Source organism: Ostrinia furnacalis, unplaced genomic scaffold, assembly GCF_004193835.3.
Source record: "Ostrinia furnacalis isolate ACB-3 unplaced genomic scaffold, ASM419383v2 OfSCF6287, whole genome shotgun sequence".
In the NCBI taxonomy this organism is placed as follows: domain Eukaryota; kingdom Metazoa; phylum Arthropoda; class Insecta; order Lepidoptera; family Crambidae; genus Ostrinia; species Ostrinia furnacalis.
In genome coordinates, this window is record NW_021136526.1 from 737,380 (window position 1) to 762,289 (window position 24,910).

Genomic DNA, 24,910 nt, shown 5'->3' on the forward strand with positions numbered 1-24,910 from the left:
GAAATAAAAATAACCATAAACGTAGCAGTCGATTAGCCGATAGCATTCATGTGGTAGCACGAGCGAGATGTGGTTGCGATACTGTTGGATTACGGCCAACAAATCCGTTTGCTAGCTCCAGTAGGGTTCCGCAGGTGAATGTCCAGGTGTACTCGCAATATTTTTTTTTCTTGAGAACCTCCTCCTTTTTTTAAGTCGGTTAAATAGTGACTCTTGTCCGCTCAGAAGTTTACATAAAATATGTTAGTGAGCACGATGCGTTCTTGCCTGCCGTGTGTCAAAGCTTTTATCGTTTTGATTCATAACATTTTTAAGGTTTTTTCTGCTTGTTTTGTTTGTTACGTGTTGTAGGGACTTATTTGTATACCTAAATACATTTTGTTAAATGTCAGTATTTGTAATTTAAATTCACCACTCCAACCTTCTGCCTCGCCTAAGGTTGACTGGGAGAGAATCCACACGCATCATTTCCGCCAAGTGTATTTTTCATACAGTAAGGATGGGAAAATTTATCTTATAAATAAAATACCATTCGTCAAAGTTCAAAATAATCTTACTGAACCAAATTCAAGAAATTCAAATCACGCTTGGCTTATCAATTTAATATATGTATTGATCAGCGAATTTATTTTTGCCCTGCCTGGTTGAGATTTTTATGCGGCACAATATAAACATTTTGATCGTGTAACGTCAATTATTGACAGGTTTTACGTAGGTAATCGTGTATTTAATTATTTTTCTCAGTCAATCATCGGGCAATAGGCAAAAAAAAAAAAAAATAGGCAAAAAATACATTCCGCGATAAAAAAAACTTGTGTGATTAAAAAGTTCGCAAAACTATTTTGCAACTCTTTAAAACACTGAGAAATTAAAACGATTGATATTCTGCTAACACAGCATTGCCCCTCTCAGTAGATGATTTCCTCAATTCTTCAAAGAAAGAACTTTAGGAATTACAAACGTTACAAGTAGGTAACTATTTACCAGTATACTGTGTCATTTTCATAAAAAAGTAGGTCCAACACATTTTCTCGGGGCACTAAACCCAAACCCAAGGGTTAGTCCCAACGGCCCCGGTGGATCTGCCCCGTCAACGGGGCGGATGGGAAAAAGTGTTTCAACGACCCCGGTAGTCATAGTCTTAGCGTTCAACGGGGTGGATGGAACACATCAAGTGTCAACCACCCCGGTATATCGTTTAACGGGGCGGATGGATCAAATCAAGTTTCAACCACCCCGGTATTTAACTAAACGTGAAGGATGACACAGATCTAAAAGGTTCCACCTCGGTATTACATACTGAAAATAAAACCTGTTAATAAAATAAAATAAATAATGTAAATAATAATCAGTTTTATTTAACAGTCACCGTTTAAAAAATCTTCAGCATAAAAGTAAGTTTGATTGTCACAAATATTATGGTCATAAACCTATAGATTACGTTTAGAATCACAGATGCGCAATTACATCAATCAGTCAACATTAATAACACTCTAATAGTCTAATTTGATAAAAAGTAACTCTAAAACTCCTCACTAACAAAATATAATAACAAGGAAATCTAAAATTGTTACAAAATATAATTATTATTTAAGAATCACAGATACGTAGTTACATTAATCAGGTGTTGATTAACAATAGAACTTAAACTACTACTTAAATAAATCACTATTAAAAAAGCAACCGAATATCATAGAGTTGTTAAACATACTGCTCAGCGACGCCTCCTATTATGAAGAGATTTCAAAACAAGTAGAAAATCTGTCAGCATCTCAGCAGTGTAATCTTTACTTTGGGACGACTTTATTATAGAAAAAACAAAGGAATTTTTGAATGGCCAAATGGGGTGCCCTCTCAGACGCATAACATTTTTCATCATAATTTAGTTTGGCATAACAGTATTTGCATACAGTTTTTTCGCATAAACTTTGATATGCATAGTTTTCTAAATGCATAATTGTTTCTTAGGCATAATAATAACTTTCTCTAATTTTCAATACCATAATTTAAATAATCATAAATGTAAAAAACATAATTTTTATATTCCTAAAGTTTATTTTTAATAAAATACGATAAACATAATGTAATTATTTATAACATTTAAAGTCATAAATATTGTCTATAAGAGCAACCAACATGTGATGTTGCGAACGATCTTCCTTCCACCTTTACACTCTTTCGGCTTTCGTAATTTGTAAAAACTAATTTCTCTGTGTTTTTGTCATTTTTGTTCTTAATTTTTGAACTGTCTCTTAGAAAACTTAAGCTCGTGAAAATACATTCTGTTTGATCTCGAATCCCTCTTTATACAGTATGAGTCACGTTAAAGTGTACATTATGAAAATAGATGAAATCGTATATAGTAGTAATAGTTTCATCTATTTTCATATGCTTTGCTGAGCAGTATGTTTAACAACTCTATGATATTCGGTTGCTTTTTTAATAGTTTTATTAAGCTTTATTAATGATTTATTTAAGTAGTAGTTTAAGTTCTATTGTTAATCAACGCCTGATTAATGTAACTACGTATCTGTGATTCTTAAATAATAATTATATTTTGTAACAATTTTAGATTTCCTTGTTATTATATTTTGTTAGTGAGGAGTTTTAGAGTTACTTTTTATCAAATTAGACTATTAGAGTGTTATTAATATTGACTGATTAATGCATCTGTGATTCTAAACGTAATCTATAGGTTTATGACCATAATATTTTGTGACAATCAAACTTACTTTTATGCTGAAGATTTTTTAAACGGTGACTGTTAAATAAAACTGATTATTATGTACATTATTTATTTTATTTTATTAACAGGTTTTATTTTCAGTATGTAATACCGAGGTGGAACCTTTTAGATCTGTGTCATCCTTCACGTTTAGTGAAATACCGGGGTGGTTGAAGCTTGATTTGATCCATCCGCCCCGTTAAACGATATACCGGGGTGGTTGACACTTGATGTGTTCCATCCACCCCGTTGAACGCTAAGACTATGACTACCGGGGTCGTTGAAACACTTTTTCCCATCCGCCCCGTTGACGGGGCAGATCCACCGGGGCCGTTGGGACTAACCCATAGATAAATTTACGAATCTATTCTGTTTTCCTAAGGTCTAGTTTTTCACCGCCGTTAAAGAGGTCACGTGACATTTAAAGTTTCTAGCAAAAACGAAAGTCGAAAGTGTTGGGACGCGTATTGCCGAAATTGGCAATTATCCAGTATTGTGAACAGGGATACCATTTGAGAACATGGAAAGTTCAATCAAAAAGCCGGCAATGTGACTAAACTCTACACGTAATATTTAATATAAAATAAACCTCAGTATGTAAATAGAAAACCCGGACAAGTGTCGGAAAATCCGGACAGTCTCGGACAGGCGGCAACCCTAGCCGCAAATAAATTGATTGCATCCAAATTCTAATTATCATACCTACATTAATTATGTAAAAAATGACAGTAAAAAGAAAACCCAGAAAAGTGTTCGGTTATCCGGACTAATCCGGACAGGCGGCAACCCTAGCTGCCAATGAATGGATGGCATCCGCGGATGTCATGTCCGTTTCTGCGAACTTTGTTTTCGCGAAATATCTTCTTGAAAGCAAACAAATCGTTTCTGATGTCTCAGTAGGCGTATTCTGTGATTTTACGATCTTTTAACACTGGCACTAATTGTCTGGCTTTCTTTTTAATTGATTCGTAAATTAGCAGAAAAATAAAAGAATAAAACGAGATGACGATTTACTAGGAAACGTTAAAATACGACGAATGAGCGGACGACGATAATTATGATGTATTTATTTTATTTATTTATATAATTATTTATTTACACTTTTGCATATACAACTGTACAGTGGCGGACTTAATGCCAGGTGGCATTATCTGCCAGTCAACCACAGGTCGAGTAGAGAGACTAAGGCGGTGTAATGGCATGGCGCATAAATCTACAAGTTTTAAACTTGATAGGTACAATAAAAAAAACTATTAAAACACTTTATGACCCTTGACTCGGCACCAGACCGTTCGAGTGGATGATCCTGACAACGATCTTCGCGAACTGCATCGCGCTGGCGGTCTACACGCCCTACCCGGCCAGCGACTCCAATTACACCAACTCTGTCCTCGTGAGTAGCAGCTGCTTCTGATTCATCATCGTCACTTTTATCATTATCATCTTTATCATCACCATCATTATTATTATGATCAGGTCATTTCCACCGCAGGAGTACGACTCTTTCTACTTTAATGGAGGATTTGGCTTACACTCCCCACGCTGACTAAGTAAATGGGTTGGGTTGGTGTTTAACTTTTATTAAATAAGTTTGTCAAAGAGGTGAATCAAAAAATTATTTCCTTGTCACATGGTAGATGCAGGTAGTATCCATACAATAAAAGTACCTACCTTGCACACATGACTCCCCGATATGATATTATAAATAATGAAACTTTCCCTAGCTATATTATTTTCAAAGTTGCATTGATTCCCTTGCACAGGGGTCTCCAAACTTTGAAACCTTGGGACCATAATATTTTTTTCGGTATGTAGCAAGAGCCATAACAATTTAATTTTTTCTGCCCACCTATGTAAACATAGGCTTAGTCTAAGCTGTCGCAAGCCGGATTGATGGCAGTGGCGGGCCGGATATGGCCCGCGGGCCGTAGTTTGGAGACCCCTGCCCTAACTCAATCAATACTGATGCAATTGGACTTTATACTGAACATGATCTACTTTTTTTTCCAGGAAAAGATAGAATACGTGTTCCTAGTGATATTCACGGGGGAGTGCGTGATGAAGATCATCGCGTACGGCTTCATCATGCACCAGGGCTCGTACCTGCGGAACGGCTGGAACTTGCTCGACTTCACCATAGTGGTCATTGGGTAAGTGTTCGAAGGAACTCCTAGGTCCGATCACACGTACCGAGCAAACGGGCGAGACAGTGCTCTCGGCCGAATACTCGATGTATAGAACATTACGCCGAGTGCTCGAGTATGTGACTTGCACACCCAACTGTCTCGACCGAGTAAACATTTTACTGTCTCGCCCGATTACTCGGTACGTGTGATCAAGGCTTAAGGCTGTTGTCGCGCTCGCACACTCACTGCGGCCGCCCGTTGTACAGTCGCGGCAGCATTATATCGCGCGAGCGATAAGGATGGGTAGCTCGGGGTCATTGGACGAAATTCTACGTGCTGCGACCTACTTTAGAACAAAGAATTAGCGTACCTTTAGCGTAAAGGTTACTAAACTATCCTTTTGAACAGACGGTAACTCCTTCGAATATAACGAGTAAATTAATCTCTAACCCCTGAATCAAGTATCTATTTTCCAATCTACACGATATATCTTAGAATAAATGCTTCTTCTTATTTTTCTCTCCATGTTGTTTTAATAATAAACCCAAATGGATCAATCAATCGTCTTTTGTTTGTTTCAAAAGGTGTTCACGCAGTTTTATGAAGAAATGTATTAATTCCCCATTTCGCAGTATGGTGAGCACGGTGTTGTCGAGCATATTCAAGGACGCCTTCGACGTGAAAGCCCTGCGAGCGTTCAGAGTCCTCAGGCCTTTGCGGCTCGTGTCCGGAGTGCCCAGTGAGTATGAACCCTTCACGATTTACCTACAGGGTGGAATTTTGAAATGCCACCTGGAGGGAAAGTGCTCTTAAAATTGTAGATAGAAAATTTTACTCAAAGAAAACATTCCTTTATTTTCGAAAAGAAATAGAACTGCATTCAAAGATTTCCAAAAATTTGTTTACCACACCCGGGAATCGAACTAACTAAAATCTGTTAAAAATTACACCCTGTATTTTGATTGCATCGGTTAGCGACCGATGCAATAAAAATACAGGGTTAAGTGTAAGGACGAAATCTCTCTAACAAACTTAATAAATTAAATGAAAGGAATAAACCATGATAAATTATTTAAATTATTTCCAAAAAATGTTAAGCTATGGTGGTGAATTTTCGAAAAAAAATCGGAAATCTTTGAATACTGTTCTTTTTATTTTTAAAAATGAAGGAATGTTTTCTTTGAGTAAAATTTTCTATTTACACTTCCCTTCAGGTGGCATTACAAAATTCCACCTTGTATGTATGTATAACCCTTCAGGGCAACAAGCGTAGCAAAGACGTACTTATTGTTATCTTGAAAGCGATGAATGTCCTGATCCACCATCCATTATAGGCTCCAGCCATCAGTGTGGAGTGTGAGATAATGGATGGTATTTGTTTGTTTACACATACAATGTCACTATTTTGTTGCAATTTCTTACAAAACTTGCGCCCAAAAAGTAAATCTAGTATGTAAAATCATCAAACTTCTAACGCTCGTAACTTAGTTCAGACTTAGGTTGTCATGTCATAGTTTCACTATTTTGTATTCCAATAAACAAGGTTTGGTCGATGGCCGCGCGAAAAAAAAAGACGCCACCTTCCATACAAAATCTGGCATTGCCATTTTACCTTTTGCGTATTTGTTTTGATTTTCATACGCCTTTCAGATATATTATTATACTAGCTTTCCGCCCGCGGCTTCGCCCGCGTGGAATTTTGTCTGTCACAGAAAAACTTTATCGCGTGCGTCCCTGTTTCAAAAACCGGGATAAAAACTATCCTATGTTCTTTCCCGGGACTCAAACTATCTCTATGCCAAATTTCATCAAAATCGGTTGCGGGGTTTAAGCGGGAAAGCGTAACAGACAGACAGACAGACAGAGTTACTTTCGCATTTATAATATTATTAGTTGGGATTTCCAGTGACCCCAGCTCTAAATCAAAAACACCATCATGATTTTCTAATGCAGGTCTACAGATCGTGTTGAACTCCATCCTGAAGGCCATGGTGCCGTTGCTGCACATCGCTCTGCTGGTCATATTCGTCATCATCATCTACGCCATCATCGGCCTAGAGCTGTTCTCGGGGAAGATGCACAAGAGCTGTTATAATAGGTTCACAGGTTTGTCTACCTTTAATGCTCAATTCAGTATTAGTTATTTTAAGTTTATCGTTTTCTTTGCCTTATGATGTCTCATTAATAATATTTCTTCTCTCTTTCCTCAATCAACTTCTAGCTAAGTAAAATTTGTAGTCGTCTGAGGGCCTATTAGTAGGGAATTTAGTGCAAGAACCCCTCCACTTTGGTATAGAAGGCTCATTTTTGCAACAGTGGTTTTTTGGGTGCTCCTGAGTGGATTTCCGTCGGTAGACATCGGGAGCCCCCCCTGTGATAGCAGGGGGAGGGGGGGCAAGTTTCCTTCCGCCGCGCTTCACTTTAAGGCCCATATCTTCAAAACTATGGGTATTAGGGCAAGTGTAGTATCATTTTCGGATAATTAAAGGATGGCGAATTCATTTCTAGAACAAATTTTTTGCCTTTTCATACAAAAAAATAGAAATATTGAGTAAAATTCACAAAAACCAAAAAGTATTTTTTTAAATAAACGTCGTTTACTTTTAAACCACTGGAGATAATCTAATAAAAAAAATATGACCTGAAAGCTACATTTATCAGGATTACAAAAATATAACATTGTATGGTACTTTTTTCGCAAAAAGTAGGTGAAAAAAATTTTTTCTTCAGGACACAGCGGGCGAATTTTATTGCGCATCGGAAAAAAATATTTATTTTATCCATGAATTCATCTTGCTTGCTTATGAACCAAATAGTATGAATTCATGGATAAAATAAATATTTTTTTCCGATGCGCAATAAAATTCGCCCGCTGTGTCCTGAAGAAAAAATTTTTTTCACCTACTTTTTGCGAAAAAAGTACCATACAATGTTATATTTTTATAATCCTGATAAATGTAGCTTTCAGGTCATATTTTTTTTATTAGATTATCTCCAGTGGTTTAAAAGTAAACGACGTTTATTTAAAAAAATACTTTTTGGTTTTTGTGAATTTTACTCAATATTTCTATTTTTTTGTATGAAAAGGCAAAAAGTTTGTTCTAGAAATAAATTCGTCATCCTTTAATTATCCGAAAATGATACCACACTTGCCCTAATACCCATAGTTTTGAAGATATGGGCCTTAAAGTGAAGCGCGGCGGAAGGAAACTTGCCCCCCCTCCCCCTGCTATCACAGGGGGGGCTCCCGATGTCTACCGACGGAAATCCACTCAGGAGCACCCAAAGAACCACTGTTGCAAAAATGAGCCTTCTATACCAAAGTGGAGGGGTCTCCATACAAATCATTGCACTAAATTCCCTACTATATTGAAGTTTACATCAAAAGCGCTCACTATAAAAAAAAATACAGTAAATGTACGACGGATTGTACAGCGCCCCTAGCAGAAATGTTCAAGAACTAAAATTTTCATACATTTTTTTAACGTGCTCACTAGTGAGGACATTATTTTGATGTAAACTCACACTCAGCCCACAGATCACAAAAAGAGGTCAATTTCTCAGTTCATTTTTGCTGGTCAAAAATTGTACTCCTGAAAATAATTGACGATGTAATCAAGTAATTAATTTTAAAAAATATACAAATAGTAATTTTATGCGAACTTCTATCTTTTACTTGTGTTAATACAAGTAAAAGATAGAAGTTCGCATAAAATTGCCATGTTTGAAATACAAGAGCTAAAGTACGGCCAACTAGCAGCGATACAAAAAGTCGATACGTTATCGAATTGATTCTGTCTCTTCCCATCTTGTGTATAATTTGTCGTAATGTCTCGTTCTCCCGCCAAAATATGTCTTGTTCATCCATAACATTGGGTTTGTTTACATTTGGTATCGCTTCTCGTTGGCCGTACTTTACTTGCTTTTATGGGCATGACAAAAATCTCAATGTTTCATCTTTTATTTTCCGAACCAAAATTCTCCTCCAGATCAAATCATGGATACGCCTCACCCTTGCGACTTGGACAACGGGTTCAACTGCTCCACCATCGGCGAGGACATGGAGTGCCGTGAGGGCTGGATCGGGCCCAACTTTGGGATCACCAACTTTGATAACTTCGGCCTCTCCATGCTTACCGTCTTCCAGTGCATCACGCTTGAAGGCTGGACCGATGTTATGTACCATGTGAGAGTCTTCTTTATCTATAATGTTGAAATATAAAATATTCTTTTTAGTTGCTTGTAATTCTAATTATTATATTGACGTAGTCTCTGTTCAAGGAGAACACGTTGCAACTTTAGGTTATCCCACCACCAATTCAGGATAACATTCATCAACTGCTACTAAGGAATGGCACAAAAAATATCAAAGCAGTCTTTCAGTTTTAATTATTACATTATTAAGTAGAGCAACTACAACATAGTCGTAAATAAAGACACAGGGAAAATAACAAATTACTATGTTGCCTTTCAGATACAAGATGCGATGGGAAACAGCTGGGAGTGGATATACTTCGTGTCAATGGTCATTTTGGGAGCTTTTTTTGTTATGAACCTAATTCTCGGTGTGTTATCTGGGTAAGTTTTATATTCCTTATAAGTAGGTATATCGTAGGTATAACGGTAGACCTTGCAAGAGTAAACTTCTAACTTTTCGTTAAATTTTAGAGAGTTTTCCAAAGAAAGAGAAAAAGCAAAAAACAGAGGAGACTTTCAGAAGTTAAGAGAAAAGCAGCAATTAGAAGAAGATCTGAAGGGCTATCTTGACTGGATCACACAGGCAGAGTATTTAGAACCGTTGGCAGATCAACACGACGTAGTGGATCAGAAAAGAGATTATGGAATAGGTCTGTATTTTTCATTCGCATATTTCCAAATTTTTGGAAATAATTCCAATAAAATGGGCCAGAAAATAAACGATTTGGTACTTTCAGGACCAGCGCTAAATGAACACGACTCCACAGATCATTTAGGTATTGAAACTAATGAGCAGCAGAAAGTGTCCATAACGAAACTATGGAAAAAAGATTTTGATAAAGTAAGTAACTCTATGAAGTCGTGCAGTAGGGAGAGGCATCGTGTACTTGACTAATATCTTCTACTTTATCCAGGTAAACCGTAGAATGAAAAGAGCGTGTAGAAGAGCCGTGAAATCACAAACATTCTACTGGCTTATCATAGTGCTAGTATTCATGAACACAGTGGTCTTAGCCAGTGAACATTATAAGTAAGTAATCATTAAAATTGAGATGGTCTTCTAATCTTGACAAGGGATATTAAGATGATAATATTTCGTTTTCAGGCAACCAGAATGGCTGGACCTATTTCAAGAGTACGGCAACGCGTTCTTCGTAGCACTTTTTACTTTAGAGATGCTTGTAAAAATGTACAGTTTAGGATTACAGGTAAGATTATTATTAGTTATCGATCCTAAATGATCCATCCAAATTAATAAAAGTAGAAGAAGACAATAAGAAGGAAGAGAAATAGTGGACTAAGTAGTACCACTCTATAGGTCATAACAGACTTATCAACATCGTATCGCCTTTCGCGAGCTGCAACCGCGAGGCGAGGCGTTTACTTAAGGGGTGGATAAGTGTCGCCTCGAGGTTATACGGTTACGATCAACTTATCCACGGTTACGATCCACTATTTCTCTTCTTTCTTCTTGTTTTCAGAAAGTCACGATGGTGGTTTTCATTGTGCCCTAATTATACTTGAATAACCTTTCAGGGCTACTTCGTGTCATTGTTCAACCGGTTCGACTGCTTCGTCGTGATCGGCTCCATCAGCGAGATGGTGCTGACGAAGACCGAGGTGATGCCGCCGCTCGGCATCTCTGTGTTGAGATGCGTCAGGCTTCTAAGAGTGTTTAAGGTCACCAGGTAAGATGGTTCTTGCACTATCACCTAACTTAATGTTATCTAGCAAAAGTGCAAAGAGTATTGGAGCAAGATTATCCTATTATGTCATACTTTGTTCCGAAATAATAATATTAATTTGGTTCTTAGAAGAAGTTAAATGGTAAATAATGGACGGTAGCCACGGTAGCCCAACAGTCCCTCAGTGCCGAACTGCCGATTCGAGGGTCATCAGTTCGAATTCCGTCATCACCTAGACGTGTGATATCTATCATCGGAGTGGACCTAAGATGATAGATGGCACTTCTCTATAATTTTGCGTTTCGAACTTCTCACTTTAGCCAATCATTGAATTGAATCATTTTATTCACTGCTCGTCAATATCAATAAATTGAATCAATTTATTCACTGGTCATCTGTCCATCTCCAGATACTGGCGCTCTCTCTCCAACCTGGTGGCGTCTCTGCTCAACTCCATCCAGTCCATCGCGTCCCTGCTGCTGCTTCTCTTCCTCTTCATCATGATCTTCGCGTTGCTAGGCATGCAGGTCTTCGGGGGCAAGTTCAACTACGACCCTGTGGAGGAGAAGGACAGGCACAACTTCGACTGCTTCTGGCAGGCATTGCTGACTGTTTTTCAGGTAAGTAATATTGACATGTGTTGATATTTCCCTTTTTCGACATTTCACCATCCCCTGGCCTGATGATGGGATCCCGTTGGTGATCAATGCTAGTCTTATAAGCGCAAACGTTTAAATTCAAATTGTTTTAAATTTTCCTAATAAGATAACTTCATGTATCGTATTCCAGATCTTGACAGGTGAAGACTGGAATGCTGTAATGTACGAGGGCATCAAGGCGTACGGTGGGGTGGGCTCCTTCGGCATCCTGGCCTGCATATACTTTATCATCCTCTTCATTTGCGGCAACTGTATCCTTTACATTACCACTTTTGGTATTCACAAGTCTAGCTAAGACCTAATTTGTTAAAAAAAGATTCATTAATTTATGATTAGAAAAAAATTGTGATTTCCTTGACTCTGTTTTGTACAGATATTCTACTGAACGTGTTCTTGGCTATCGCTGTAGATAACTTGGCCGATGCCGAATCATTAACCAACATCGAAAAGGAAGAAGGAGTAAGTTTCAATATCATGTTGTTAGATATTTGATGGTTCAACAGTGTTACCCTGTAGTACTCCAACAAAACACTTAAGGTTTTGTCTTGATTCCTGAATTGCATCTACTTGTTCAGGCTGCGGAAGAAAAAGAAGGAGGCAGCGTGGTAGAACCTGAGGGTGTGCATATAGACACTGATGACGAGTACATACATGATGATGATGCGTATACTACAGATAAGTAAGAGATTTTTTATCCTTTAAGTAAATTAAATATATCGCTAATTAAGATAGATTGAAAATTTTTAACTCTTGGTAATTTAGCTCCGAAAGAGAATACGAAGAAACAGGCTCAGAAGGGGAGCATCAAGAGGAAATAGATGGCGAAGGAGAAATGGAGATGGGCGAAGAAGAAAACGGTATCGATAGAATAGAGGAGGAACAGGAGAGAGGTGAAGACCAAGAGATGATGGAGAGCCATCAAAGAAATCACATTGGTATGTATGATGAAATTTTAGACATAGTTAATGATCCCAAAATTCTCCTACGAAAAGGGATTGGTGTGATAAATTTTGTATGTGACCAATGCAAATATTTGTTAGAGAAATTCAATGTTTGTGAAACTATATCAGTAATTAATTTAGATATAATATAAAACAAAGATTGCAGTGATAAATGAACAGTGAGTGAAATGAGTAGTGTTTAAGCAAAGCCTATTGGAATTGGTCATATCAATATTGATGATACGTTTGTGGCGGTGATGGCTAACCTTATGAACATAGTGAACACAGACATGGATGAAGAGCCGCGTCTGAAACGAAAGCCGACGACGTCGTCGGCTCGGCCGCGGCGCCTGTCGGAGGTCGATATTCACGACACAAAGAAACCCATCCCTGAGGCATCGTCATTCTTCATATTTTCCAAAACGAACAGGTTAGGGAGCTGGCACCGGCGGACATTTGAGCTTACTGAATTGATTAGATGTTATTTTCCGTAAAGTTTTTTAATTTGGACCTTGCCTTTGATTGGTTTATTGACACTGAATCAATCAAAGGCAAACTTCTTATCTATTTTACGCCTTTCATCTTTCTCGAACTTAATATTTTCGGATTATGTAATTAATTTTATTTATTCTTCTCACATATTAGCTAATCTCACTTTATTTATGTTTGCCTTTATACATTTATTATTATGATTAAAGTTTTTTTCTAAGTGTAGGATTTTGAGGTACTTAAGCATTCACAGGAGGCTCAGCATGGATCCGATAGCGATTAATTATAGTGTAGTATTAATGATTAAAGAGTTCTAGTTCAAAAACACTGTCGTCATTTTCTATCTCACAAAGATGGCGGCCAGTCTGAAGAGGAGGGCACACTGGTAACCGCCCGGCCGCGGCGCGTGTCCGAACTGAATATGCCCAATCAGACGCCGCCTATACCGAACGCTAGTAGTTTCTTCGTATTCTCACCAACAAACAGGTGATTGGTGAACAATCCGCCGTTGTGGTACCCGTATCTCATTGTACGAACGATTGGCATTGTGTCGTCGAGCCCTGAGCCTTTCATATCACTCATCCCTGTGACTGTCCTGTCTGGATCATTGTCGTGACATTTATCATTGTCTAAATGCACGAGTGTTGTGACTTATGGTTTTACCTGGAACAAAATTTCAAACAATGAGGAAACTGGGTACTACTATCCCATTAGAGTTTAGGTCTATTAGTCTCCAAGCATGGACTTGAATCTTTAGATGATCCTAGACTTAGCATAGTGGGTCCTTCCTGCAAACATTAGGCACATCGCGCATGATTGCATGAACTATATTATTCATAACAGCTGTTTGTTCTGGTGTATTTTGAATGATCGATGTGTTTTTATTTGCATGTGCTTTGTCTGATTTATTTTACTAGCAGCAATATGTAATACCTGCTTTATACCTTTGTAAAATTTCTCAAACCCTTTTAATATTGTAATAAATATACGTAATTATGTTTATAAATGTTGTGAAGCTTTAAGTGTCGTGTGTAAACCTTTATGATTATTGATGTATTTGAATATAATGTTAAAATTCCTATAAATACGATTTTTAATATCTGTGAGCATGTTTGTGATAAGTTTGTATAAATTATCTCGTTCAATTTAAGTGGGAACTGTAATTAATTATTGTAAATACGTCGATGACCATGAGGTATTTTATTCTCTCAATGAACCTGGACTTCAACACCAGGTTCCGCGTGTACTGCTACAAGATGTCGGCATCTTCCACCTTCGGGAACATCATCCTGGTCTGCATCATGCTGTCGTCGGCCATGTTGGCGGCTGAGGATCCACTTGATGCAGCACAAAAGGGGTTTAGGAATTGGGTAATTATTCTCTTACCTAAATCACGTAATGAAAGTTCAAAGTTGTGCTTATTTCCTGAATTTGTTCAATTTTCAGTCATATATCTTTTATGATTTTCCTAATGAACATTTAATTCAGATTAACATAATTTAGGAATTCAAATATCCTCGCTCTCAATGAAAGTACAGCTGATTAAATTTCCTGATTTAAATTAAAAATTGCTTCACGCTGTCACTTTTTGTAACATCAGATTATTCAGGCTCTACTACAAGATGACGATCCTTTCTAATTTGCCAGAGGCAAATGGAGGATTTAACTTTTTGGACGTGCTTTTCTAGGTTGTTAAATCTTTATTCTTTCTTCTAGCTGTTGAGCCAGTTCGACGTGTTCTTCACCGGCATCTTCACGCTGGAGCTGTTCCTCAAGCTGATCACGTACGGCCTGATCCTGCACGAGGGCGCCTTCCTGAGATCTGCCTTCAACGTCCTCGACATGCTCGTTGTTTGCGTCTCTCTCATCTCTATGAGTTTTAAGTAAGTAAAACGGACTACCTAATTTCTTATTCTTGCTTTAGTTTTAAGTAAACTGCAATTCTTAAGGTCGGTCTTGCAAAGTATCTTTCGGAAATTAAAGCATCTCGCATACATACAAATTGTGTTATTTGTAGCCATTGTTATTGAATGAAGCGTTAATTTCTGTACTTGTATCTCTCATAACACTTTGCTATGTGTTTCAAGATTCAACTAAGAAATTTACGATTGTTTTCATCAAATCAAATCATTTATTTACATACAGACACGGTACATTAGGTAAAAAACAAAATAAATCATTCGTTTCTCTTTGTTTTTAGGTCTGGTAGTATTTCAGTGGTGAAAATATTGCGAGTGTTCAGGGTGCTGAGGCCTCTTAGGGCCATCAATAGGGCTAAGGGCCTTAAGGTGAGGCTTTTTCTCTTTTATTATGAATCCCTTCAATACGTTAAGATTAAAATGAAAATACTTTAAGTAACTGACTATTTAAACTAAATGCACAATGTTGATTGACTTTCTTAAAAATGGATTCTTTATCGACTTTTTCCATGATTATAGCACGTTGTTCAGTGCGTGATCGTTGCAATCAAAACGATCGGGAACATTTTGTTGGTAACATCATTGCTACAATTCATGTTTGCCGTCATGGGAGTCCAAATGTTCAAGGTAGGGGGCACTCCCTTTGTACAAACCCTGAAGGATACCACAGAGTACACCATTATCCATTTTCTCCAATAATCGAATCACGTGTGACTTCACAGAGTGGTGTGAATATGACGAAATATTGTATAAAGTACCAGACTCCTTCTCACAAATCTAAAATCTGTGATTACACCTTTGGGTACTTTTTTCTATCACCCTTGTCACTTTCCATCACTCATTTCTCATGATTATTTTCTTAGTGTTTAAAAGGGTCTATCTAGAGCTTAGCGCGTTAGTCATAATGTGTTTATTTCTCTCTAACTCGCGAGCTAATTATTTGCATATTTTAAAGCTTCAAGATTAATGAGAGAGTTTAAGAAAGCTTTCAAACTGTTTTTATTATTTTAGTAAATGTTGTGGTCTGCTTAATTAATTTACGAATTTTCCGTAAATAAAAAAAGTGTGTTCCAAATATTTTATTATTTTGAAAATTTCGTTTTGTTAGACGAGCATGTAGTAAGATGTCATAGGTAGAAAGTAATTTAACCCATTAGACCCTTTAGTAGTTCGCCAAACATAAGTTATTGTTTAAGTGTCGTTTAAATCAGGCATGTTTTAACTTTGCCTTTGACCCAAAGGTGTAGTACGTGCCTAATCCATAGCATTGTTGGAAACGTAACAACCCCCTACCTTGGCGTTTAAAGTGTTCACCCGTAGGTTCTAACGTGTCGCCCTCTTCCGATATGTGACTAATATTAGAGCGTCCCTGAGTCCTTGATATAGCCCTGTCATTAAAATGGTTTGCTTGTCCCCTATGTCCCGCTGCTGCGTGGTACTGGACTTTGTGGACTGTCCACTCCCTGGTAACGTATACCCGACTAACTCGCACTTTTGTACCTTGAAATGTAGTATGTGGTGAAATGTGTGATAGTAGCGATTAAGACAATAGGAAATATAATGCTAGTTACGTATTTATTACAATTTATGTTTGCTGTCGTCGGTGTACAATTGTTTAAGGTGAGCTTATGACTGTAGATGTAAATATATCGTTCCCTGTTCGCAAATGAGTGAAATCTTTGAAAAAAATATATAAATTAATGTGCACATACAAATAATAATGTACCCTATTAACGTTATTCACAATAATCAATTTAAGCAAAAATTGATTTGAAGATTTCACTCTAGCATGAAAAAAGAAATATTAGTTGCAACTACGCAGTTTTATTGCTAGCATGATCAATAAACAATACAATTTAATTCAACAAATTAGTAAATGTTATTTGCTAAATTATATAAAAGCTTAACTGATACGGAGACTGCAAAACATCATGAGAAATGAGATCAATTAGTTATTGTGTTTATTGGCTGTTCTTTTAGGTGTTGTAGCATGAAATATAACCAAAAATATTAATTTTTAACCCTTATATTGGCTATAGATTTAATCACAGAGAATTTGTTTCAGGGTAAATTTTTTAGGTGTAATGATATTTCTAAAATGACAGAAGAAGAGTGTCAGTAAGTGCTTTTAATAATGTTTTTGTATGTTGCTTAATAGGAGTTGATAAAAGGATTTCATAAAATTGATATCATGTTTCAGGGGGACTTATTTAGTATTTGAGAATCGTAATTATGTAGTGAGAGATAGAGAATGGACTAGGTATGACTTCCATTTTGATAATGTCATGAAAGGTATGCTCACTCTGTTCACTGTGTCCACGTTTGAAGGGTGGCCTGGGTAAGTTATCTAGATGATATTCTTATAAATTGTGTTTCACACACGAACATAAAACAATTCATTTATTTGTTACAGGTTGTTGTATGTATCTATAGATTCGAATGCTGAGGATCGTGGTCCCATTACTAACTTCCGTCCAATTGTTGCAGCCTACTATATTATTTATATTATTATAATTGCCTTCTTTATGGTAAGAAAACATCAAAGTATTAAAATGTTTAGACCTCTAGCTAGATAGAAAAAAATAATAACTCTTAAATGTTTTAGGTAAATATATTCGTCGGTTTCGTCATAGTGACATTCCAAAACGAGGGTGAACAAGAGTATAAAAATTGTGAGTTAGATAAGAATCAAAGAAACTGCATTGAATTTGCTTTGAAAGCAAAACCTATAAGAAGGTAAGATTGTCCTTAACAAGCATCACAAAAAGATTTCTTATATTTTGTGGAACTAAACAACATTACAATTTGCTCAGGTATATACCCAAACATCGCATTCAGTACAAAGTGTGGTGGTTCGTGACGTCACAGCCATTTGAGTACGCGATATTCGTGTTGATCATGATCAACACCATCACACTCGCCATGAAATACCACAACCAGCCTCCAGAGTACAGCAAGGCTCTCGACTTGCTCAACATGATATTTACAGCTGTGTTTGCCTTGGAATTTATATTTAAATTGGCTGCCTTTAGATTTAAGGTATGGCTATATTTTTGTTATGTTGTTCTTCTAAAAATTCCTTCATCAGTTGTTTGTTAATATTACAAGTTATTAGGATCATGAAATCTTGTAGAATTTTAAAGAAACTTAAATTATTTTATACAGAACTACTTTGGGGACGCATGGAACACTTTCGACTTCATCATCGTATTAGGTAGCATCATCGACATCGTTGTGTCTCAAGTAAACGAACTCAAGAACCAGGTAATGAAACAATTTATGTACTGTTACTATAAACACTTCCTTTAGATTATTCACTTTCACTGATAATTTCTGATTTATCTTGAAATATTCATGTGTTGATAAAAATGGATAATTTACTGAAGATATTGAGTGACTGTTTCAAGATGAAGTCAGTTCAGTTACTGTCCCCAGCATGGACAATATCGATGTTGTAATAACAGTACTTGCTACGCAATCTCACAATTATTTTGTTGATAAGACACCAGATTGAAGAGAATATTGATTTCAGGGAAGTGGTATGCCAAGGGCACACGTCGTCAAGGTAAGTTCACGCTTTCACGCTGATAAATACTAAATATGTAACATTAGCTGACCACAGAAAAGATTGTAGAACAATAAAGAATAACACTAAATTAAAAATTACATAAGATTACTTAGCTTTAGAAGCGAATATAATTGGGAATGCTTTAGATGTCGTATGAAATGCAAACGATGTAGCTTTCTGTGTACATACATAAACACATTATGGGACAGTAACGTTATATTCTTATGCAACAACGCATAGTCATACTGTAATATATTTGCAAATTTAAGTTCCTAAACACATTTTATGAATGTCTAAACGGCACTTAGAAAGCTGAAAAAAAATCGGTGGGTAAAATTTTAAATTTTCATCCTCCTCGTAAGTATACTCTCGTTAAAATATGTCTTTATCTATTTATATATTTTTCTTATAAACATCACTAAAATTATATTCATTTAGCACTATAACCTTATGATTAAATACGTATTGTAAAACAATCTTCTATTAGATAAATCTTGTTTTTCAAATAATTTTATAGATTATAGTAGGTATTTGAGTGAGTCATCATAACATAATAATAATTAGGTACCTATTTAGTACTACACAATTAAAAAGTGAATTTCAACGCCATTTTAATGGCAAAATTAATAATGGTTTTGATAAATGAAACTTACAGGAAAGCTCGATTCCATCCATCAATTTCTTCCGACTGTTTCGTGTGATGAGGCTGGTGAAGCTCTTGTCTAGAGGAGAAGGCATCAGGACCCTGCTCTGGACCTTCATCAAGTCCTTCCAAGCATTGCCTTACGTAGCTTTGCTCATCTTGATGCTGTTCTTCATTTATGCTGTAGTAGGCATGCAGGTTAGTGATCTAAATGAAAATAGTACAATTAGGTAAAATTAATTAGAAACAAGAGACCTTTACATTAATCTAAAAATACACAGGAACAATTCTAAAAAGAACAGGGTCATGTTCAAACCCAGTAAGGCTTATTACGATCTGAAAATGAATAGAATTTTCTATATTGTTAACTTTATTGCAGGTGTTTGGAAAAATAGCAATAGATGATGACACACCCATCACAAGGAACAACCACTTCCAAACATTTCCTCAAGCTATCCTTGTACTCTTTCGCTCTGCAACTGGTAAGTTCATTATGAACATTTTTAATAGAATTCTGATAACCTGTAAACTAAAACAAATGAAGTTCAGGACATTGCCCAGGTAATTAGAAGGATTAGTAATAAATAAACGCTTTTGATAACAGGAGAAGCATGGCAGGATATCATGATGGGTGTGTCACCAGAACCTGAAGTGAAGTGTGATAAGAACTACGATGAGGAGGGAGAGGAGGGCGGCGGGACGTGTGGAAGTGTACTTGCCTTTCCATACTTCATATCGTTTTATGTTCTTTGTTCGTTTTTGGTACGTGTCTTACATACCTTTGTTGTGTCTTACTTAAGCATCATTATTTTGTATCAAGAGTGATATTAAGCCAATTGGTTGATTTCCAGATTATTAATTTATTCGTCGCCGTCATTATGGATAATTTTGACTATTTAACCAGAGACTGGTCAATATTGGGACCACACCACTTAGATGAATTTATAAGGTAAAATATTTAATCTACATCATTATTATGATTTTTTATACATCTGATAACTTTAACGTCTTTTCAGATTATGGAGTGAATACGATCCCGACGCAAAGGGTAGAATAAAACATTTAGATGTAGTTACGTTATTAAGGAAAATTAGTCCACCTTTAGGTGAGTACAAGTTTTTACTAATCTATTCAAAAGGTGATATAGTCGTCTATATATGACTGCTCGCTGATTTACAAATACCTACAACTGTTTTGGCTATATTTAAGAAACCTAATTTACCCGGTACATTTACCAAACCAAAAGGCATCGAATAGTCATAAAATGTTTGCTTAGTTTTTGATAGTTTTACATTAGTAGAAAATATTTTTTCACGTGTATATTTGCAGGTTTCGGTAAGCTGTGTCCACATAGGGTGGCGTGCAAAAGACTCGTGTCTATGAACATGCCATTAAATTCAGATGGCACAGTGTTATTCAACGCGACGTTATTTGCTGTTGTCAGAACGTCGCTTAAAATAAAGACAGAAGGTAAGTCTTTAGTTTTAAAGTAAGTTTTTGGTCTGCAAGAATTGAGCTTGGTCAGAGTAAATTTTCAAACAAATATTTTGGAACTTACAGGTAACATAGATGACTGTAATACAGAATTAAGGGCAGTAATAAAGAAAATATGGAAACGGACGTCACCCAAACTATTAGATCAGGTAGTACCGCCTCCTGGAGACCCCAACGAGATCACAGTGGGCAAGTTTTACGCCACGTTCCTGATACAAGACTACTTCAGAAGGTTAGTAGATGTTGATGGTGTTTTATAATTTTATTTATGCTTTCAAATTTTCAAAATTATTTATCTTCTGAATTACATTTTCTCCGGCTTTTAATAAGTTTACATAGGTTTTTGGAATGATGCACAAAATTTGTAATACCTTTGAAATCATCGACTTCTATTACTATTGAGAAATGTGAATTTTGGATCAATATGCATTTGATATTTATAAACAAATCTACCAGGGATGTTTTATCCTATTATATTATTATTTTTCTCCCTGATTATTTGATATTTTTTATCGTTCGCTTTTTGTTCGGTTAAAACTGACATAGTTATTTTTGTTCCATAGGAATCACGCGTAAGTAACGCAAGGATACGTATGTTTTATAGGAAAAAGAGAATGTTCCCTTTTTTAGTGTTTTAATCATAAAAGCTGCGATGATGATCCTTTGCGAATTAGATTTAATTATGAACATAGTAAACGTTTTACCGTTAACCATCCAAAAGTATCAAGTACGAGCCATCTACGTTAATCAATATTCCATGCATGGTGCCCCTTATTTTGGAAACTAAGAAAATAATGCAATACTTAGCTTTGTTGATAAGAACCATTTTTCCTTTATTTACAAAAACTTGCTTCCAGTAAGCATGCCGATGTTTTGATCATTCCAGTACCTAAGTCAGTCGTACAGTTACAAACACTTTTATCCCCTTTTGTGATTATTACATGTTGTGTTTTTGTGATATTTTGTACCCAAATAATTTTAGTTTTAGATGTTACGCGCAAAACAAATAACTACACATGACTTTTGGAAACTTTTGAATTTCTAGATTTATGAATCACCATTACTTTAAAATTTTGGATTTCATGGCTTTTTATAAATTCAACAACTTAAAGCTAGATGATTTTTATTCAATTAAATAGCAAAATAAAGTTATTTTTAGAAAATAAAATATTAATAATAGACGCTTAAAAATTAGTCGACATTTTCGATTCACTAGTTAGAAGCGATAGATGCACTTAAAATCTTTCAAGAAGTTGATAACATTTAGAACTTTTTAGTAATATTTCTGATTCTTCAAAAAAAGGTTTAAGAAGAGAAAGGAGCAAGAGATGAGGCAGAATGACGAGCAAACCCACCAGATGACGCTGCAAGCTGGTCTTCGAACTCTTCACGAAGCAGGGCCAGAACTCAAGAGAGCTATTTCAGGAAATTTGGATGATATCCAGACAGAATGTGATGTGCCCATGCATAGAGTAAGTTTACATTTTAAAGATGATGAAATTTAACATGACTGCTTGCCAAATTCTGGCGAATTTTTAGATTCTAAATGATTTTCTTCGTCTTCACAGAGAAATCACTCACTATTTGGAGGCGTTTGGTCAAGTATACGAAGACATGGTCCGAACAGGCATTTCCACAGGCACCGGAAACATGGAGAACCTCCAGCAGGTAAACAGGTTTTTAATCAATTCCACATTACACTGACAAGCTAATAAATTTACAGTTTCATTGTTTAATATTTATATTTATAGATGGTGTTGGCAATCATTTAAGTTCAATGATGCAACGGGAGTACGGAATGGGACCTATACCACTCGCGCCGAATCTGTAAGTATCGATGTTATTTTTAATTTTCAATTAAGCCTGAGTAAAAGTAGGTACAGAAATAAAACAATTCTAAAATTTCAGTGCCAACGGACAACCGAAAGAGCAAATACCACTAAGACCTCTAATATTCAACGGGGAATCAGAAAAGATATACCAAGTGCTAGAGTAAGTATAAATGTAACTAGTAACACAAATGCTATCGATGTATAACAATGACCATCAAATAAACGGGCTGTGAAACAGCATAACAGTGTAAAACAAACTCAAATGATCGCTTATTGTATTGCAGAAGAACCACAAACGATCTAAAGAACGCTATATACTCAGGTAGTCAAACGTGTGTTATTGCAGTGTTCTTCCTCTCAATTGCACGTAAACTAACAACTTTCTAATGTACTAACACTAACGCTAACACGCACTCGCACACACAGCAATCAAAAGTCGAACTACCCGGAGATGCTGGGTCAGATCGGGCTCGCGTTCGGCTGCGTCAACTACTTGACGACATCCGAGCGGAGCGGGGGCTCCCGGCAGCGGGTGCACCCGGAAGAGGCGACGACGTCACGGGAGCGTTTAGCGGTGCCGAGGAAAGCGTCGCCGGAGGATAAGACGCCGTCGCCTGGGGTAGCAGACGCGTCGATCCAGCCGAAGATATCGCCGCATTTGGCGAGCGAGTGCACGCCGACGACGGAGTCGTGCACGATGACGCTGTACGGCTACAACGCGGCGGCGCGGCTGCCGTTCGCGTTCTCGCACGCAGCGCGCGGCGAGCGGGGCGGCGAGCGGCGCAGCCTGCGCGCGGCGCGCGTGGAGCCGCCGGCAGGTCGGATGGTGCGCAGCGCGTCGTCGGGCGCGGCCCCGCATGCGCCGCGTCGAGTAGAACGCTCGCACTCGCCAGGTCCGCACCGCACGGGAGCTTCCTTCCTTTCTCACTTGTTTCTTGATGAGTTAGATTGTCTTATGAGAGTTTTATAGCTGGAAAACATTTTAATGTTCAGTACGAAAATTTGTATTAGCCTTTTCAATATTTGTAATTGTCTGTGTCATATTAGTATCTACTTATTGATCCAGAAATGTGTCTTTCTGAAAACTACGATGCTATGAAAAATAACATTAACAAAATGACTTAAAAAAATTAGTGTGGGTAACTTACTGATAGTAAATTCCCTTAATTTGGAATCTACACATTGATTTTAAGAAATAATTATAGTGGTACCTACATATTATATCAAGCTTAAAAAGAAACTTTAAAGCTTCTTAAAAGTATTTCTATAAGTATCTACGTAGGATTTTGAGATTTGTAAAATTTTTGGTAATAACAACGAAGGGAGCTCCTTACACTACATAACGCTTATTTCACTGACGAACATTCGAGCATTTCAGGAGAAAGCTTTAACTTCTGAACCGACCGAATCAACGATCAACATGGTACGCGTATCCACAACACTCTGCTTCAGCTGATTTCGAATTTTCTCGCAATATTGCAATATTTCACTATTTACATTTTAAAGTAAACACTTTTAATCACACTGACATGAACTTGCACATACTTTAATTGGAAGGTAAAATATTTTTGTATTCCATTTCACTTCCATAACCTCGAGAAAATTTTAACTAACTGAATTACCGAAACTAATCATCAAATTAAAACTAATAGCATGTAAAATAACACGCCACATCCGAAGCTCTTAGAACTGCATTAGTTTAGTTGAGGACCTAGCAGCTTTTAGAAGACATAAATACTTAGTTTCATGTAAAGATGAGTTGGTTTGGAGTAGGGTTTGCACGAAGTTTGTTTAAAATCATGAAATTTTCACGAGGACGGGATGATTTAGATGTGCCGCAAGTATAGCATCAGAAGTCATTGCTTTAGAAGACCAATAGAATTAGGCTGGCTAATACTAGCTTCGAAATGTATGAAATAGATTTTATTATAATAGAATAGACAATTCAATCCTTTTTATCAACTTTGAAATTCAGTTTTGAAACAGTTTTTTTCCAAAATGTAACTTTTGAATAATAATGGAAGAACTATGGTCTCATAAATGATTCCACATTATTTCTTATCTCTTTTTTTATCAGAATCATAGTGTAACTTTTAAATTAGTGCTCTACAATGTCTGCTGTACATAAGAGAAAACATCTAGATATACAAATTGACTATACCTCACTTGCAGGCGGAGATAGCTCGGGCCGAGGTGTGGTCTCGCTTCCGGGCAGCCCGAGGGGGATCAACAGCTCATCAGTACCCGTTGTTGGATCTGCCGAAAGCTTAGTTACTAGGGTAAAATGAAATTTCGACCAATTGGTAGTTATTTGATGGAATTCCTTGAATGTAATCTAAAATACTCACTGATGATTTTGTCGACAGGTACTAGCCGAACAGGGCTTAGGAGCGTATTGTGATGCTGAATTTGTAAGGAACACATCTAGGGAAATGCAAGAGGCTCTTGAAATGACGCAAGAACAGATGGATAGGTAAAAACTTTTTACTTTTTTATCACTTTGTCATTACCTAGTTGAGGAACTGGAATATTAAAAATGTTCAACATTATTGCAGAGCGGCGCACCAACTGATGATACAAGAAAAGAATATTAAACAAGTTCAAAACCAACAACCACAAGTTGTAAGTATTG

At 36.7% G+C, this 24,910-nt stretch overlaps 1 protein-coding gene across 1 annotated transcript in view; it reads left to right on the forward strand.

Moving 5' to 3' along the window:
* Positions 1–24,910, forward strand: part of LOC114362210 (muscle calcium channel subunit alpha-1) — a 74,230-nt gene that overhangs the window by 48,492 nt on the left and 828 nt on the right. Inside the window, exons 4-47 of the mRNA XM_028317507.1 lie at positions 4,013–4,118; positions 4,736–4,875; positions 5,484–5,590; positions 6,805–6,957; positions 8,841–9,037; positions 9,326–9,429; positions 9,520–9,698; positions 9,786–9,889; positions 9,963–10,078; positions 10,154–10,256; positions 10,585–10,736; positions 11,143–11,353; positions 11,523–11,643; positions 11,766–11,851; positions 11,968–12,071; positions 12,155–12,327; positions 12,613–12,763; positions 14,057–14,192; positions 14,539–14,705; positions 15,023–15,110; positions 15,261–15,368; positions 16,807–16,859; positions 16,942–17,079; positions 17,155–17,269; positions 17,347–17,477; positions 17,555–17,780; positions 17,907–18,005; positions 18,274–18,306; positions 18,965–19,150; positions 19,332–19,434; positions 19,557–19,714; positions 19,804–19,901; positions 19,969–20,057; positions 20,282–20,422; positions 20,513–20,678; positions 21,010–21,018; positions 21,750–21,918; positions 22,015–22,114; positions 22,198–22,273; positions 22,355–22,438; positions 22,563–22,600; positions 24,451–24,557; positions 24,645–24,751; positions 24,834–24,900. Coding sequence (XP_028173308.1) covers positions 4,013–4,118; positions 4,736–4,875; positions 5,484–5,590; positions 6,805–6,957; positions 8,841–9,037; positions 9,326–9,429; positions 9,520–9,698; positions 9,786–9,889; positions 9,963–10,078; positions 10,154–10,256; positions 10,585–10,736; positions 11,143–11,353; positions 11,523–11,643; positions 11,766–11,851; positions 11,968–12,071; positions 12,155–12,327; positions 12,613–12,763; positions 14,057–14,192; positions 14,539–14,705; positions 15,023–15,110; positions 15,261–15,368; positions 16,807–16,859; positions 16,942–17,079; positions 17,155–17,269; positions 17,347–17,477; positions 17,555–17,780; positions 17,907–18,005; positions 18,274–18,306; positions 18,965–19,150; positions 19,332–19,434; positions 19,557–19,714; positions 19,804–19,901; positions 19,969–20,057; positions 20,282–20,422; positions 20,513–20,678; positions 21,010–21,018; positions 21,750–21,918; positions 22,015–22,114; positions 22,198–22,273; positions 22,355–22,438; positions 22,563–22,600; positions 24,451–24,557; positions 24,645–24,751; positions 24,834–24,900 — 5,299 coding nt within the window. The remainder of the gene's footprint in view (positions 1–4,012; positions 4,119–4,735; positions 4,876–5,483; positions 5,591–6,804; positions 6,958–8,840; positions 9,038–9,325; positions 9,430–9,519; positions 9,699–9,785; positions 9,890–9,962; positions 10,079–10,153; positions 10,257–10,584; positions 10,737–11,142; positions 11,354–11,522; positions 11,644–11,765; positions 11,852–11,967; positions 12,072–12,154; positions 12,328–12,612; positions 12,764–14,056; positions 14,193–14,538; positions 14,706–15,022; positions 15,111–15,260; positions 15,369–16,806; positions 16,860–16,941; positions 17,080–17,154; positions 17,270–17,346; positions 17,478–17,554; positions 17,781–17,906; positions 18,006–18,273; positions 18,307–18,964; positions 19,151–19,331; positions 19,435–19,556; positions 19,715–19,803; positions 19,902–19,968; positions 20,058–20,281; positions 20,423–20,512; positions 20,679–21,009; positions 21,019–21,749; positions 21,919–22,014; positions 22,115–22,197; positions 22,274–22,354; positions 22,439–22,562; positions 22,601–24,450; positions 24,558–24,644; positions 24,752–24,833; positions 24,901–24,910) is intronic.